This window comes from Falco cherrug, chromosome 9 (assembly GCF_023634085.1).
Source record: "Falco cherrug isolate bFalChe1 chromosome 9, bFalChe1.pri, whole genome shotgun sequence".
Lineage (NCBI taxonomy): Eukaryota > Metazoa > Chordata > Aves > Falconiformes > Falconidae > Falco > Falco cherrug.
Genome location: NC_073705.1, coordinates 46,825,839 through 46,843,100, shown reverse-complemented (window position 1 = coordinate 46,843,100; position 17,262 = coordinate 46,825,839). Strand labels below are relative to the sequence as shown.

The 17,262-nt window shown below is 39.4% G+C and overlaps 1 protein-coding gene across 1 annotated transcript in view; it reads right to left on the bottom strand.

Annotated features, from left to right (window-relative positions):
• Nucleotides 1-15,912, bottom strand: part of RASGEF1A (RasGEF domain family member 1A) — a 54,172-nt gene extending 38,260 nt beyond the window's left edge. The window contains exon 1 of the mRNA XM_055719826.1: nucleotides 15,727-15,912. Coding sequence (XP_055575801.1) covers nucleotides 15,727-15,744 — 18 coding nt within the window. The 5' untranslated portion in view covers nucleotides 15,745-15,912. The remainder of the gene's footprint in view (nucleotides 1-15,726) is intronic.
• Between the last annotated feature and the right edge of the window lie 1,350 nt (nucleotides 15,913-17,262).

The window sequence follows — 17,262 nt, the reverse complement described above, 5'->3', positions numbered from 1 at the left end:
GCCTAACTTTGAACTGGAGATATTTGGAATGTCTCCAATTGTCTTATATGTTCACACATCAAAGAGCATCAAATCAGCACTCAGCATTGTTCTTGTGGTATATGTATGCAGGTGTTTTAAAGAGTGGGGAGATACTGTTTTGCTATTGATAATGTGATATTCCCCATTTTTCTTTCAAAAGTAAATGATGATAAATTCATAATGGTCTTGCAGAAGGTCTTTCATAAGTTATCATGTCCAATGCCACAGATCTGGGTCTTAGAACAAAACTTATTGGAGGCAACAGTACTTGTCTGAGTGACTTCAGCAAGTTTTAGGTAAAGTGCTGAAAGACCGTTATGCAGAAATCATCACTTCCAGGTAGCCTAGGTACCCTTGATTTTCTTTTCTTCTACTCGTACCTTTTTCCTCTTTTCCCCCTCCAAACTCAACCCAAATTCAGGTGGCACTGGTGAGGAGTGCAGGAAAAGTCAGAAGATGCTTGTTCTTCAGGTAGTGGGGTTTGCTGGGTAGGTTTGAGTACTGCTTGGGAGGATGCAGTGTGCAAGGTCCTGCTTTGCGGAATTGGCCTTTGGTGCACAACAAGCTTATGGCTTGAAATGACGCCTGTTTCTTGAGAAACAGAATGTAGTAAGACACGTGGGTTGTTCTGCAGGAATAGGAGAGTTGCTGAGTATCTGAGACTTTGATGAAGATGAGGAGAGCAGGGGTTAGATCGGTTAAAGCATGCTGCAGGAGCTGCTTTGCATTTCAGCTGGTTTGAATCTGATCACATCAAATGAAGGAAACTTGCACAGGTTCAAGTACATCATGTGCCTAATTCCTGCATGAAATTTTGCAACTATCTCATGATACCTACAGTTGTTTAAACCTTCATGCAACCTCACAAATGTTACAGTGCCTTTTTCTCCCTGCAAGCTAGATGCAATTACAAACAGCCTTTCACTAGCTTATGTTTATAGAGATTTGCAGTGTATAAAATGATGAAAACTATTTTTTTTGGATTAACATGTTAAGCACTGAAGTTCTTTACTGTATAATTTGCAATAAGCCATATTGCCTTTTTCTACAATCACAAGTCACTGTTTTCATTACTGATCTAAATCGCCTCATCTGTTTTTATTACTGTTTTTCCTTATAATCCTTTCCTCCTTATTGTGATGATACACTTGACTTTCAAAGTCAGATTGTGCATGTGTATTGTGTTTTAAACACAGATAGAAGTTGTCTCATTAACATGCCTAGCAAGAGCAAAACCCAAAAGATTTTGTTAATGTTTTTTCTTAAGTCTGGTTATACTATCTCCATCAAAGTGACTATTAATATTCTACACACCTAGGAGCTCCACCAGATTGAGATTGTAGCACTCCAAATGTTACAGCAGTGAAGTTACGCACCAAGTCAATACGCGTAGGTAGTACTTAGATTTATCTTGAAGATGCTCTTTCAGTTTCCTACCAAAATTTCTACTCAGTTTAGAAGATAACCAAAGTTCTTACAGACTGCAAATGGTTGATCTATCTATCCTGGCAACAGGTAAAAACTAGCAAAATACAGTTCGGACTGGATTCAGGCATCCATAGACAAAAGCAAGAGTAGTACCTATAATGGAAAAGCTAGTCTCTTGCTTTATAAATAGATAGCAGTTGTTTTCTGTGCCTTTCAATTTTCCTTTTCATATTGTTGATAAATAAATGGTAGTGATGTTGATTAAAAAACAATAAATAAATTCTCCCTCCCAAAGAATGATTTATACCGTGCCTGTTGGGCAGCCAGGTAGTTTTAGAAAGTAATTATTAGGTGGGTTTGTTTATTCCTTTTTAGTACTTTGATTTTATATTTTGACCAAAATGAGTTCTTTTGCAATTGATTTCCGAAACAATGAAGTATTTAAAACCGAAAAGGAAAGATGTTTAACAAGTACATTACGCTCAAATGCTCCCAAGCATAGTTTTGAGGGCGATAGCTCTAATTTTTCTGTGATGTTGTTTGCATTTGCATAAATTAGGTGTCATCTTGGGTTTTATCAGACTTTGGGCTGTATCCTGAACACGCATGCATCTGTATGGCCAGAGAGTTCTGGTAATTAATAGTTTGGATTTTATGTGAAAGTCTTGTCTGAGAGGATGCTGCAAGTCAGTGTGCTGCTGTGTGCTAACTGGGGAGGTTACAGGTAAATTCATGCCTGATTTTTCAGAATACAAATGAAATTGTACCCTCAGTTGGGTGTGTGAACTCTGGTCTGAGAATCTGTATGGAATGTCACAGTAGAATAAAAGAATCTGAGTTTGCCTTTGAGGAACAAAATAGCCGTTCCCAGAAGTTACAGCTGTGGATTGTTCCAAACAGTGAAACAGATAAAGCCTTCTTGCTTCAGCAAATTTGGCTACAAGGAACGAGTTTAAAGTATTTGCTGTAACTACATTGTTTTTGAAAGATTTAGATACTAATTCAACTACTAATAATAGTCTGTCTTTTAAAACCATCAATCAAGTCTTTCAAATTTGGTATTTTACAATTGACTTTACAAAGGAAGTGCACTTACTCTGCTGCTATAATAATTATAATGATATTTCACATTTTAAAAGTTTTTTTTATGCTTAAATATCTTCAAATTCAGTAAAGGCTCTAATATCCAGATTGTTTGAACAGAAGTTTAGATTCTGTCCCTTTAAAGTACGTGCCAAGTCTTAGACACACTGTTGCTGTGTTGCCCTTTACCTACAAGCAGGTACTTATCATGGGCATTTGCAATTTGTGGATTTCTTTCAAGTGTATTTTTCATCTGGGTTGTGGTTGGGTTGTTGTTGTTGTTGTTGTTTTTTGGTGATTTTTTTTTTTTAATAGAAAAAGTTAAGCTTTAACAGAAACAGCTAGCTGGCAATACAGTCCTCAAACCCGAGCTAAGTAATCTGTTCACACTTCTGATCACTTTGAGGAGTGTTCCTATATAGTTATGGCAAATGTCCCAACATCATCTTTCATATGCTTTTAGTGATCATCTGTGTTCAGCTTTCAGCCACAAAGGGCTAAAAGAACATTTCAAGCCCACACAGAGGCCGACGAGAGCTCATGGCTGTGTACAATTTGCAACAACAAGCTGCGTGTTCCCTGTTGCAGCAGTGAAGATGATTGGGATTTTATTTTTAAATATTTTTAGCATTATTCAAATACTACCAATAACCACCAGAAAAAAAAATTGGAAATCAGCAATTTTTTTAGTTCCAGGCTAGTAGAATAAATGATTTGGTAAGTCTATGAGAAAGTAGGAGGGTAATGGTGGACTGAAGATGCAGAGTTTTATTCTTAACATATTGGTGAACAACAAGGAAAGAAAAGTCAGCCCATGAAAGGCATGGCTTACCTTGTAAGCTTTTAATCTTTTCCCAAAGGCATGTCCTGCAAATCCCTTGAAGTCTGACATTCAGTGTTTTTTGCTACCCCATCTTTTCCTTCCCCTCCTCCAGCCATCTTCTTCCCCCTTCCCCCAACTTCCTATTAAAAGGAAAGCTACCAAGAGCTCGTAAGTAACAGGCTCATGCTTTCAATCAAAGGAGAGAGCTGAATAGCCTTCCACTCGAAGTGAGTTCAGCGGATCTAGAGTCAGGGCCCCTTCATTAATGAGAAAGGAATCTGTTCACCTTCTGAAATCTTTCAGCGCTGCCTGAACCACACAACTTGCATTTCTCAAATTTCTCGGCTGCACCCACACTTCCATTTCTCTCTTTCTTTCCGTCATCTCTTGAAAACCAAACATGCAAAGGTAATTTTCCTGCTCTTGCACGAGTAGATCCTGAGGTTCCTGAGCTTTATTTGCTCATTAGGAGATGCCATTTCAAATTAATTCCCTTCTTTCCCTGGACCCCAAAACCTTGGTTTCAGTGAAAAAAATTAGTTGGGCTTAGAATTATATGTGAGGAAAACTAGCATTTGTGTCAGGCTTGCAGGCGTGTGTTAAGTGCAGGTCCAAACATTGGTTTTGATTCTTAGGCTCAGAGGTTTCCACTCGGTTTTTTCACTCAAACCTCTTGTTTCGGTTCACACCAGCTGAGTTTTGTTTTGAGTTTGTAGGGGTTAGAACGAGCCCTGGAAACTCAAATGCAAAGCTCCGCTGAACAGCTGCTGTTCTCTCTCTTTGTCCGAACTATGTTATCACCTAAAATGCTAAAATAATCATCCTTACCTCCTGAAACTTAGCTTGGGTTTGGTGAAAACCTCATTAACCTAGCATGATACCTGCTTGGTTTGGGAGATTTTATTAGCTTTTTTTTTTAAAAAAAAAAAAACAACCACCCAAAACCTAAATTCTATATCATAAATATTAATATCACCTCAACACCCCACCACATCAAGTATTGTATATTTTCATACCACATGTTGTCAGAAATAGAAAGGCATTCTTTGTCATTATTTCAAAAATGAACATTTTTATTGTCTGTATCTGTGCTATGTCTATAATGGTAAAGGAATTGTTACTGTCAATGGAGAGTATAAACCAGTGAAGAAAGACATCATATATGACTTCTACTGGATGGCTCCCAAGCTGGCACAGAATAAGTATCCAGTTGTTATTCTATGGATGGTGTCACATGTAATACTTTGGTCTAGGGACCGATGTTTGGTAGCACTCCTGCTACGATCACATATGTAAATATAAATGACTTTGCTTGTTACAAGTATAGGGGGAAAATGTTTTGTGTGTGGGAATGTGAATTGAAAAGGAATAGGAATTGATAAGAAATTCATGCTTTATAGATTCAATGTAGCTGAGCACTGGTTTTGGTTTTGATAGTATCTTTGACACCAGGCAGTTTCAGTTCTCATTAAAATATGCAACGGTTATTGTCAAAATTCAGACTAAATTGGTCAAATTTAGACTTCTGTTGGTCTTTAGATCCATTCCGCTTCAGGAGTTACCTTTTTCTACTAAGGCATAACTGACAGTGAAAAAATTTCTGTTAATTTCCCTGGTGGAATTGGGAGAAAAAGTCATAATACATAAGAAAGAGGAAATAATTTTTTGGTGTTTGAGCTGTTTATTATTTTATGTTTATAGTACGTACACCTTGAGGATATAGTGACTAAATGAAACTGAAAATCTGAGTGAAAAGTACCTAGAATTCTTGAATAAAAAAGACATAACTTGTCAAAACAAGCCCTGTGCAATAAAGATTTCTATGGGAGAAAAGAATGACTAGAGAATGCACAACTGGAGTGCCGTGTATGTGATGTTAATTGCTGTGGGTGCTGATTGCTTGCTAATTTAAATAGATATTGTGAGTGCTCAAAACCAGGGTATGAAGTGCTGGCAGTAGCTTTCTCTCCCTGGCAATCATGTAAAAGAATGCTTTGTGATTAGAATCACAGATACAGCTGTAAGATTGTAGGCATGACCAACTATGTTTCCATCTTCTCCCTTTCCAGTGTTGGGTTTTTTTCCCCCATGCCTAAAGTAACTTAATTGAGAGTTGAAAATAATTGGATCAGAATATAGAGATGAAGTGGAGGTCAGTAGTAATGTAGCAGTAAATTCAGATGCTGGTGCATTGCAAAGCACGTCACTGCAGCAAGCGACTATAAAATCTACCAGCGTGCCAGTTTGTTGTGACTCAGTCACTGGCACACGAACAGCCGATCAATTGTGCCTGGTGTCAGTGGTGAATATCCTTAAGGCTACATATTTGTGCTCCTGCCTGTGCCTACTCTTCCAGCTGTTCAGCGGCAGTGCCTGCTGGCACGTTCCGTAGCTGCCTATGCAGCAGAGGGGAAGTATTTGCTTTTGCTCTCGGGGCTTGTTTTTGTGCTAGCGAACATTTCTTGCCTCGCCATCATTTCTAACCAGGGAAGGGAGCGGAGCTGCTGCTTGCCAGGACTGTGCTCAGGGTGTGCCCCCCGACTGCTCCTGTAACCAGGCTCCTGGGGTGGCTGGTGTGCTCCTCTTGCCTGCCTGGGGAGCTCAGCCTCCCTGCCCAGCCTTGCGCCACAGCGCTTCCCAGCCAGCTGTGCAGCATCGCAGTCCTGCTTGCTACTCCCTGCCCTTTGAAAAATTAAGAAATCAAAGCTTTTAAAGCACAAACCTCCTCCTTTCTCGTTGCTTGGCTCTAGCATTGCTTTGAAATGTAGCTAGTGTTCCCTTGTACTTCAAACAAGCACTGAAACTCTGGGTTAATTCTCACAACACGCCTATCACCAACTGATTTGTGTGCGTGCACGTGCACTTGCAGGAGTACCTTGAGGCCCCATCGTGCAGCTGTGCCAAAGCAAGGCAGCAGAGAGGCATCAGGGCGGCAGTCCCTGGCCTCCCGGTGTTGCGGTGTTGCATGTGGAGAAGCTGAGCAAGGCAGACGTGGAAGTAGCTGGCCTGGGTCACGCACTAGATGAATCGTGGGGCTGGAAGGAGAGCTGGGGTGGCCTGGACCTTTCACCAGTTGCCACCTTCTTCCCAAGCCCCAGGTTTCATCTGAGCATTTGACTTCCAGTTTGCAGCCTTGTTTGATCTTCCCCCTCTGTAAAGCACAGCAATCGTTCAAGCCCCTGTGGTGCAATGACCTTCTTTTTTTTCAGGGTTTTTCCAGTTAGGCTCACTGTGAAAAACAAAACTCCTAGGCATAGCTGAAGCTCCTTGCAGTGATTAAAACTGTGCTGCACCCACGGCAAATGGCATGAGAATATTTCAAGGACTGCTGATCATGAACTGTTCTCTGCAGCTGTGCCCAGAAGAAGTTTATTTAAAACTTGTGCTCCTATTTCAGTTTTCTGAGAGGAGTGTTCAAGCTCTTTTAAATTCTGCCCAATAGAAACTAAATTAAATCATACTGTCATCTATCTTCTATATCCTTACTGTTTTAGAATCGATTAAAAGCTTGTTTACTGTTACGTGGGTTGCTCTGGATTTTCAGGTAGGCAAAGAATGTGGTCCTCTGAATTATTTAAGGTTGTGTTGGAACAGTTACCTATTTACTTTTATATTGCTACTAGATTTCAGAAAAGGCTAAAGAGGGTAAAGAAGGCCTGTGTTTATTCACACAAACAACTCTGCAAATCCAGCGTTGCCACACAGGAAGGTCTGTCCTTAAACCAATTTAAAATTTGGGGCTGTGTGAGCCTTTGCCTTCTGTTTTGTTATTGCTGAGGTTAATGAGTCAAGGGTCAGGGCATTAATCGGTGACTATGGTGCAGAAAAGAGTTGCTAAACTTGTGGTGAAATAGGAGCTTGCTGTCATGGGAACAGAATGGGAAAGGCAGCCTTTGGGAAGAGCCAGTCGTACCAAGCCTGGGTGAGGGGGAGAGCCTGGAGAGGGCATCTCCGCCTGGAGCACTGATCTAGTGCTGATTCGCATCCACGCGCGTGTGTAGTCTGTATTTAGCCTTCATTTTTATGGAATTTTCTGGATCCTTTAACAAGGCAGTAGCTTGCTAGAGTCTGTTCCCTTAAAATCAAGGTCAGCCGTCAAATGCTTGATTATTGTTGCTTGGTCTGAATGGTGAGAAAGTACCAAGGAGTTAGGGTGAACTCGCAACCCCAACAGCATCTGAGGTGTTGTCTTTGCCCAGCAGTGACTGAAGCTCTAAATCCTGCTTTACTCAGTCTGCTGACAAGTTTGCTTTAGCACAAATAGCCTTTAAGAAAGGAGCTGTTAGCAGTGTGTACAACTCCTACAGCACAGGTCTGAGTGACGATACTGGAAGGTGCTGAGCAGTTGTAATGCCCGTCAATTTGTTGTTATTAATTGCAAGCGAGGACTGCTTCATGCAGGTTCTCCCCTTTCATGCACTCAGCCTGACTTCTTTATTTCCTTTTTTCTTGTTTAATATGTGATCAAAACAGGAAGATGATGATGCTTTTGTAAAGAGATCTATCTAAATTAAGAGATTATTATTTATTATTCTAGAATACGCAAATCAAATTTCATGTTCTCATTCAAAGCAGAGACTCTTTTCTCCTGAGTATCACCAGTCTACAGGGAAAGCTATTGCACTTTAATATAATTCCTGAACCATTAATCACACTGACTGTAGTTCTGCAAGAGGCAAAGCTTTTAGTTGCTTACAGTCCATTCTTTAAACTTAAGCTATTTATTTTCTCTGCACCCTCAGTCCTCCCTTAAGACCTTCAGAAATGAAAAATGTAAGGGGATACCAGTTCCTTCTCTCATTTAAGTATGCAAACACTGTTTTCAAAGCTTTTTTTTTTTTTTTTTTTTTTTTTTTCTGTGGCAAAAGCAAGGTCAAAAGATGTGGCAGAAGGTAATATAAAATAATGTGTCCAAACTAGATTCTGGTTAGAATGTAGAAGCTTTCACTATGCCATCTGTTTTGTAGTCCTGAAACACATACAGATGCCCCGTAGCACAAGTCAGAGAAACTGGACAATTGCTCTAATTTGTCCATAGTCTCTGTGGCTCCCAGGGACCTGGGCACAATCAGAGATAAATGGGGTCTGGTTGTACCCCACCTCAGCTTTGGCTGCTGCTTTGCTGTCCTAACTTGCCCATCTCCCTTCTCTACAGGTCCTTCTCTACAGGTAGTGCAGACTTACTCTTCTCATTTCAAATGATATCAAAGCTAGCAGCAGATGTTATTCAGTGTTACCTCTGCAGACATCATCTGCACATGAGGTAAATAATGCTACACCTCAAGGTGTTAACGGCTGTTCTAGTTTATTCTCAAAAATCCAGTTTGGCTAAAACGGTTGTGTGTATTACTGAGCAGCTTACAGTACCAGCTTTAGGATTCAGTTACTCTGTGTTGTAAGACAGTCTATGACTTGGATTAAAAAAAAAAAAAAGAAGTAACATTCCTTTCTGTTATTGCTTGGTGGCAAAAGCTGTAATGGGATGCCTATTGCTGATGATAAACATGTACAGTCCCTGAAAGCAAATGAAATTTTGGCCAGACTATTCCTAGCCTGTATTTTCCTAACTTTTTGCCCTTTGGTGGCTAAATTGTATCGGTGTTGCTTCTGCAGGTTATTTCTTTGTAAGAACTGTTTCTCATTTTAAAAAAAAAGAATTACAACTTCTACCAGAAAATCAGACTTATTTTCAATCTGTTATTTTTCACTGTCAGTTTCCTAACCTATTTCCTTCCTCAAGGGACTTAAATATATTTAACTCCTAAATACAGAGATAGGCAGTTTTTCTTCTGTTTCTTTCCAGGATTTTTTTTTTTGTAGTGGTGTTTTTTTCATGGGTTTTTTGTTTGTTTGTTTGTTTTTGTGGTTTTTTTTTGTTTGTTTGTTTGGTTGGTTGGTTTTTTTAGTGCCTGTGAGGCTGGAGCCCTGGAGATTTCAAACTTCTTTCATCCTCCAAAATGTCAGAAATTTCAAAGAAGTGGGTTCCTGTACACCTCTTTTTACCTGCTCTACAGTACTCTTCAAATTTGTCTGGCAAGCTCTTTCTCTGCGGGTGAGAAGGGAGTGCAGGCAGGGGACACATTTATACCTTAGGCTCTGGCTGAAAGAGTCACTGGGGAGAGGAAAGCACCCCAGCACAAGCAAGCAATGCGTAATCCAAAAGAATGAGATTGCTTTTTGCATTGCCACCTTCTTTTTGTGACCTCCTTCTGAAGTTTGCAAAGTACCAAACTCATGCAGCTGAGAGCCAGCGTTAGGATGCCTTAGCTTTCTGCTGTTGTAGTGGAAAGAGACATTAGAAACCATCAAACAAAATCAGCTATGTCAAGTCTGTTTCTGTTGCAATCTGTGATCTATCTAGTACAAGAACTCTTAACCTTCAGCCAATGTTTCTTCTTTCTGAGTTACAAACCACCAGGTGACAGAGCTGGAGATTCTTGAAGGCTTGTGTGTGTGGGTCTAACATGTCTCTTTGTTTAGACCAGAAGATGATGGGGGGGTGAAGGGAAGCAGGGAATGGGAATAAATCCTACTCCTGGTAATGAAACCCAGCAGTGGTAATGAAGAGGCCAGCAATTGATAGGAGAGGAATGTAATTAAGAATGCTACAAAGGACAGCTGGGCCACATCACCAGATTAGTACGGAGAAGGGAACAAGGCAGAGAGCAGGTATGTGCTGGGGGGACAGTGGGAGATGTGGATGAGCTGGGAAAGTTAGTACCTGGAAGGGGGAATGCAGAGAAGAGGATGAAGAGATAGAAACAAAGTAGTGGGGCAAGACCGAGTAAGGTGTGCAGTAATCTTTGACCTTAAAGCATTAAAGCTATTTAAAACTTGTCAAAAGTTATTTTCTCCACAAGTGGGTACTGCATATTACTTTCTTAGAGGAAGAAGGAAAGGTTCATGTTAATATGAACACAGAGTTCCAAGGCAAATGTCCTTCTAGATTTGTGCGATCTATTCTGGTTGAAAATAAATGGCTGTGTTTAAAACCAAAATATTTGTGTGCAACTAAATTGCTTATTTAATTTTTCAGTTGAACATTATATTGAGGAACAATAATTTTTTTCCCTTTTGGCCTGTGCTCAGGATTTTCTTATTTTATAATGTGTTGAGGGGTGCAGCTCTTGTACCACTTTTATTTTAATGTTGCTATGAGCAAGGGCATGGATGTAACCCACTAGAGAATATTGTTTGAAATCCAGGAAAGGACCTTTTAGATATTTTTCTCTGGGAGACGATGTCTACCATTCCAAGGAAAAGATCTTCTAATTCTGGCTGAAACCTCCCCCTGCAGATTTTTCAGCCCTTAGAGTATAAAAAACCCCAATCTCCTATTCTTGAGCAATCCTAAGATCATCAGCTCTTTCACGTTCTCAAGGTGCAAACCATAGGTTTTGGGTGTAAAGGCTGTTATTCAATCTTAATTGAAGTCTGCAGGGTAATAACCTACAGAAGAGATTCTGTAAAGCATGAAGGTACATTGTTTGAGCTTCTTGAAGCTTGGAGTAATCTTTATCGCTATAGATAGGTGAATCTCTTTCAACGTAAGTATCCTAGAGTGTATTTAAGGCAAGTTTAATAAAACTGACTCCATAATCAGTTATTGTTCTTCCCTTGCTCCCCTTTCATTTTTAAAGTCTTTTTCAATGGAATGTTAATTACCCTGTTGAATCTTGCAGTAATATACAATAAGTTTCTTAAAAACCAAAACCAAAACTCTAGGATTATATTAAAAGAAATTCTACTCCTTTTTTTCTGTGTGAAAAGAAGCGTGACTTATTTAAGAACAAGGTGAAAGGAGCTCTTGGACTTAATTTTGAAGAAAAGTTCAGCAGTTGTGAAAAGGATCAAAGTGTAGCAACTTGGAATATGTATTTTCATAGTTACATATAGGTAATGTGATAAACGCAGTCATGATTCATGTCAAAAATAGAATGTACTGTGATAGGTGTAATTGTTGTACCCTGTGTAAATCTGGGACCTGTATCACAGTTGTGGTGAGTGGGCATGTGTGGTTCTCCTTTAAGACAATGTGATGGCTTCCCCTTCCCCTGAGGCAATCGAGGCTTGGAAAAGCCCTCCAAAGGAGATAAGGAAAGCGAAACCACACCAGGGAAGGCCCGAAACCATGCCGGAGAAGGCCCGCCAAAGGAGACAAAGACCTTGAGATTTGAAAAAGCACGCCAAAGGAGAGCCAATAGGAGGAGAAGGCGTACCCTAACGACCCAGTGGGGAAAGAGCAGGACGAACGTCCGGCTAGAAGAGATTGGTCAAGATCCAGGGATAAAAGATGCTGCTTTTAGGACTCAGGTGTGCGTGTGGTGGAACTAATTGAGTTCTCCGCCCACCCAGCGCTGTTTGTGCTTATTGTTTCTCAACCTAAATTGATTGAACCCCAAATACAATTGTTTTAATTGTTATCGTTTATAACAGTAATAACATTTATATAGAAGAAAATCCTAGGTTTCTTTTTTCTTTCTTTTTTTTTTCTTGATACATTTTTTTCTACTCCCAGTGAAATAAAGTAAATACAGGATCTAGTGCTCTATTATGCCAAACTGGAATGAAATACACAATTCTTGTTCTGCTTCATGTTGCTGTATCCTTGAAAACATGCAAAAAAACTAATGTGGAAGCTCATGTTTTATGAGAGCTTGTGGTTCCTAGGCTATCACAGAGTGTGTCATCTTGTCTCAGGTGGTGTTACTGAGTGTGACAGATGTAGTACAATTTCCCTATGGCAAATAGGAATGTTTATTTTACTTATAGGATGCTAATTGCGTAGCTGTTGTATTTTCCAAAGCTGTGTGAAGATAAGGAGGAGGAGGGAATGCTTGGCAGAAAGGAAGAATCAAACTATAGTTTTGGTACTGTCAGAGGAGTGGGAGTTGTATGTGGGAGGTAAAGGCGTACGGAAAATGAGTGACATTACTGAACTTATTGCTCAGGCTCCTTGTAGATCAAATGTGCCTGCTGATGGTATTTGTAGAGTAGCCCATGTGTGAAAGAAAAAAAAAAAAATGACCTTATACTTAAAATGGGTGGGTGGGGAATTTCTAGCCTCCATTCTGTCTAAAAAAACGCATACTTAGAAACTCAGAGTAATCCTTTGTGCCTTCAGAACTGTCAGTTCTGTGACACAGAAAAGCTGCACCAGTGAAGGGCATGTATTACGGCAGAAGTGTTTAATGCCAATAAGTAAAGCCTGTTGAAAGTGTAAGAACAGGTATAGGGGTCTTTAGCTATTGAATGCTACAATTAGCTGAATGCCATACAGCTCAGTTACACAGTTCTCTGAATTGTAACATCATCAGCTATTCTGCATGAGTGTAATATCTAAACCCAAACATACCGCAGAAGACAATTGATAGAGGCTCCACAAGGAGCAAACCTACCCGCTTTTTTATTTACTCTAAATTTTTGGTGGGTAAGATGGGCTAGGTGGTACTTTGACCATGCTGTTACTTACTCCAGTGAAACAAATAAAAGTATTTGATGTGTTATTTTCGTGTTACGAAGCTCCTAAAGGCTAACTACTGTGAAGAAGATAATATAATATTTAGTTGTCAAGTTTGGGATTAATGGATTAGGATGCATAGTTAGCAAAAATCAGCACTTGTCACATCTATGTGAGTCCCATGAGCTATAACCATCTTGAACACCTCTATTGTGCCAGTCATTTTCAATTTTGTTTCCTACTCTGCAGAATTTCCCAGGAGATGTGATGGGTCGGTAGCAGGCCAAAGAAGGGCTTCAGACCTAATCTAATCAATATTGTGACAAACGTAACCTAAGAGGATATGTCACCTTGGAATCCCAGAACATTTTATCAGCTGTGCTCCTAATGGGATGTGACAGTGAGTTTGAGCTGTCTACTTAGGATAGAAGAGAAGTTGTGCAAGGGCTTGTGCAAGGTTAGCTGTGTGACGAAGAGTAATCTAACTCCATGGCAATTGCAGTTAAAGGTTGAAACTAGAGGTCCTTACTTATACATCAAACAGAGTTACTTTAATAACCTTCATTTTCAAGTGAACCGTTTATGCACTTTGTTACATTTTTCGGCTCCTCTAATGTCATCTATATTAAAAGAGATGGTACCTTTTTCTGTTAGAGTGGGAAGATTCTGAAACCGGTTTCAGAAGCTGGAAAGCAGTAGTCACTGGCTTTAGATGTTATTCCAAGCAAAGCACTTTCACTTCAGTCCTCTGTAATGGTTCTGTATTTTATTTTGAATTGCCACTTTTTGCAATCACATATAACTAGATCACCTGTTTCACCAGTACATGACATTCCTATGAGACTAAAATAAATGACTTTTACTTCTTCTGTCCTGTACTTTGCTCCTTTAGTACTTGGTCCTAAATTTAGCTGCTATCTTGGTAGTCTTCACTGTTCCATTCTGGTGTGCAATCTCAAATTTTTGTGCTATACTAGTTTTGAGATGGCAGCTTTGCTAAAGATTATTTTTATGATAACTTCATCTTCTGCGCTCAGGATTGCAGATATCATTACCAAACTCAACAGTCTCTGTGCTTAGTTCTAATCACTCTAGTTTCTCTCCCCAGCTGAGATCATTGAGACCATTCATGTTTTGACTTATCTGTTGTCTTTATAGTTTCTCTCTTCTGAAGTGTTCTCCACATACCGAGATGCTACCTCTACCAGGTTACTCTCAAGGCATTTGCTTGCTCTGCCGCTTTAGCCTTTACTTTCCACATCAGGATGAGTGGCAATTACTATCAAAATGTTTTCGTGCATAGAAATCCTCACTATCATTTCAATACTGGAAACTTGCAGAGATGTTACTATCCTAACTATCAACGTTGGTCAAGAAGCTCTTGTATCTTACTCCTTCTCCTTGGGGAGATAACCTTTACATTATCTTGTGAAAAATTACCAGTTTCTTCTCTACTCATAATATTTTAATATAAAAAATTATATTGCTTGTAATTTAAGAGCAATTTTTTTCTGAATTTCATTTTCAATTCTTAAAGTTTTATTTATGAGGATTTCCATAAATTGCCTTGATATGTAAATAGCGGGGCAAAGATGCCTTATACTTTTTGTTAATCCTGCAATTACATTCTGTAGGGCCTTTTTACTTTCCTTAATATGAAACTAAACCCTCCTCTCACCTACTCCTTTACATAACCAATGCAGTAAGAATTATGAACCTGACAGCTAAATCCAACTTTTAAATCCCAGGCATAGTGGCTATGTGCTGTTGCTGCTCACTGTTTCTTTCTAATAAGCTGTAAGCAGTGCAATATCTTATTAGTTAATTTGAAAATTGTTTCTCAAGGGATTGCATGGCTTATGTGCATCAGGTCCCTAACAATCTACTTAAAGCTTAAATTCACCAGACTGAGAAATTCAGTGTGGGATTGGATCTTATTTGCTGCAGCAAAAACATTAATTTCTCTGTAAAGTACCAGGACAGCTTTTTTGATCTAGCAGAAGCTGTACTGAAAACACACCTGAACCACATTTCCTGGAGATGGCAAATCCCATGTTTCTGAAAACAAGAATTCTCACATTGTAATTGTTTTTATTTGTAATATACCAGATCCTGCTGTTTTATCAAGCTTACAGAAAACATTTTTTTATTCTGTTGAGTAAGCTAACAGAAGGTGTATGTTGCAATTCAAATGCCCTGTTGCTCTGGACATTTCAGTGTTCTTACTCTTTGCTTGTTTAATTAACTTGGAGGAAAGGGGACCGAGAACAAAATCTTTGAGACAAAATACTGACCTTTGACTCAAATATCTGCAACATGATTATTGATGTCGAGGGGAGCACCACCTGAGTCTGGGATGGGCTGACCCCAAATTCAAACATCCCTGGAGAGTTAACTGTGTTTAGGGCTTCTTGGTGTACTGCAATCACTTTAAACCTGACTGCACAATACTGAAACCAACTTACGTGGTGAATATTCATTCAAATCGATGTGTGTCTCTTCTAGTATTCCATCCAAGAGGAAAAAAAAAAATGTGTACCAAAATAACATGAAATATCAGCCTGTTTCCATTTCTCCACAACAGCATTATATAAAGCCACCACCACGTAATCTTCTTTGTGAATGGTACCAATTCATTATATACGATCCAAGTATGACATAAAACATGGAATAAACAGTGAATTTATAAACTGCATCATACTTTTAGATGTGCTTTCTCTGTAATGTAGTATTAAATTACTTTGACTGAACCATGCATGGCTAGATGTCTCTTGATGGCTGAACTGTGCCATCACTGCAGTAGCAATACCTAGCAGAGAGATGCTCTCGCTGTAGTTTGCCCAGAGGCATATATGCCTCCTAAACCACAAGTAGCGCATGGGAACAGGGCACAGCACTGTGCAGAACTTACCGAGGTCTCAAGGATCATGTCTTCTCACAGCTGGGGCACCCTGCACGCTGGAGTGCGTCCCTGCTTTGTGCTGCTGTGGAAGCGAAGAGCTGCTTCACACCTCCTCTTACACGTCTACGTTCAGGCGAAGCGTGCTGTGGACTGTGGTGAGCCCTGTGTTTTCCGCTACAATTATACCCCAGAAAAACTGAAAGTACTGCGGAAGGTAGTGCACAAGAGGAAATTCTGAGTCTCAGCCTTCCACTACGTAGGTGTCATGTGCTGAGCTGCCGGGTGGGGACTGGGAACTTCCACTCCTTGAGCTACAGCGAAACCAAGGCTGTTTTGCTGTTTTCTCTACATATAGGGTTATAGGAATTGACATGCTAGTTAAGACCAGTGTACAGATATTGCAAAGGAAAGGAAGTAGGTTTTGGACATTTCTAACTGGCTAAAGCTTTTAGCATTTTTTAATAATCTTTTTAAATCTTTTATATCTTTAATAATCTTTTTTAGCATTTAGCACTGCTGCTAAAATTTCTCCAAAATTCTGGTTTTGATTTGGTATGATTTTTAGACGAGCATCTCTCAAATGTCTTAATTTGATTATATATATATATATATATATATTTAATATAAAATTCCTACAAAGTCACCTGGAAATTGTTTACAATGTTTTCTATGAAAATCTGACAGCAAGGAACCAACATGCTGGAATTTAGCTTGTAACTTCTTTTTTTTAAAGGTCAGTTTTCATTAAACCATTCTTTGTACTTGTTTTTTGCACAGTAATGTCCACAGTATACCAAACATTCTTCAGAAGCTCAGTTAAATCATACAGCAAAAATACTAGACGTATTCTGGTTGGAAACCTGAATTGGTTTCCCAAGTGGTATTATATCCTCAATAAATAAAATAATAAGGAAGAAAGAATTCTCTCTATTCCATATATGTCTACAGTGTGAAATCTTCTAAGAGAGGCAAATAAGGAAAAAGCAAAAGGAATTTTCCATGTAGGTAATGTTAGTTTGTAGTTAATGAAGACAGCGTGGCAGTGGTGAGGTGATTTTTATATTGGGTTTTCTATAAAAATACAGAAATTTAAATAAGGATGTAGAAAAAGGAGACTAGGGAAACTAGGCAATTGGCAAAGGTAATGAAGAAAAGCATAAAGGGGGTTGCAAAAAGCAATCGCGTATGTTTATGGAAATGGAGCTGGCATTTTCAGAGCGGAAATGTGGAGGAATAGTTTAGAAAAGGAAGGTAACACGACATGGATGTGATTATCCGCTAGTAAAATACATTTGGAAGAGGTTAGTGGAATACATCTAATTTGTTCTTGCATGGGGCATGGCACCCAAAATGAACAATAGTAAAGGATAGGAAGGACTTGGCTTTTATAAGTGATGTGTCTTTTTAGGTGAGGTCTGAGAAGTAGATGACTGAGGAGCACATAATGAGCTCTTTAATCAGAGATTTCTCTGAAGTAATGGAGGGAAAGGATGGTGTGTGTTTTTTTTGGGGGGGGGGGGAGAGTAAGAGGGTTTTGAAAGCAAA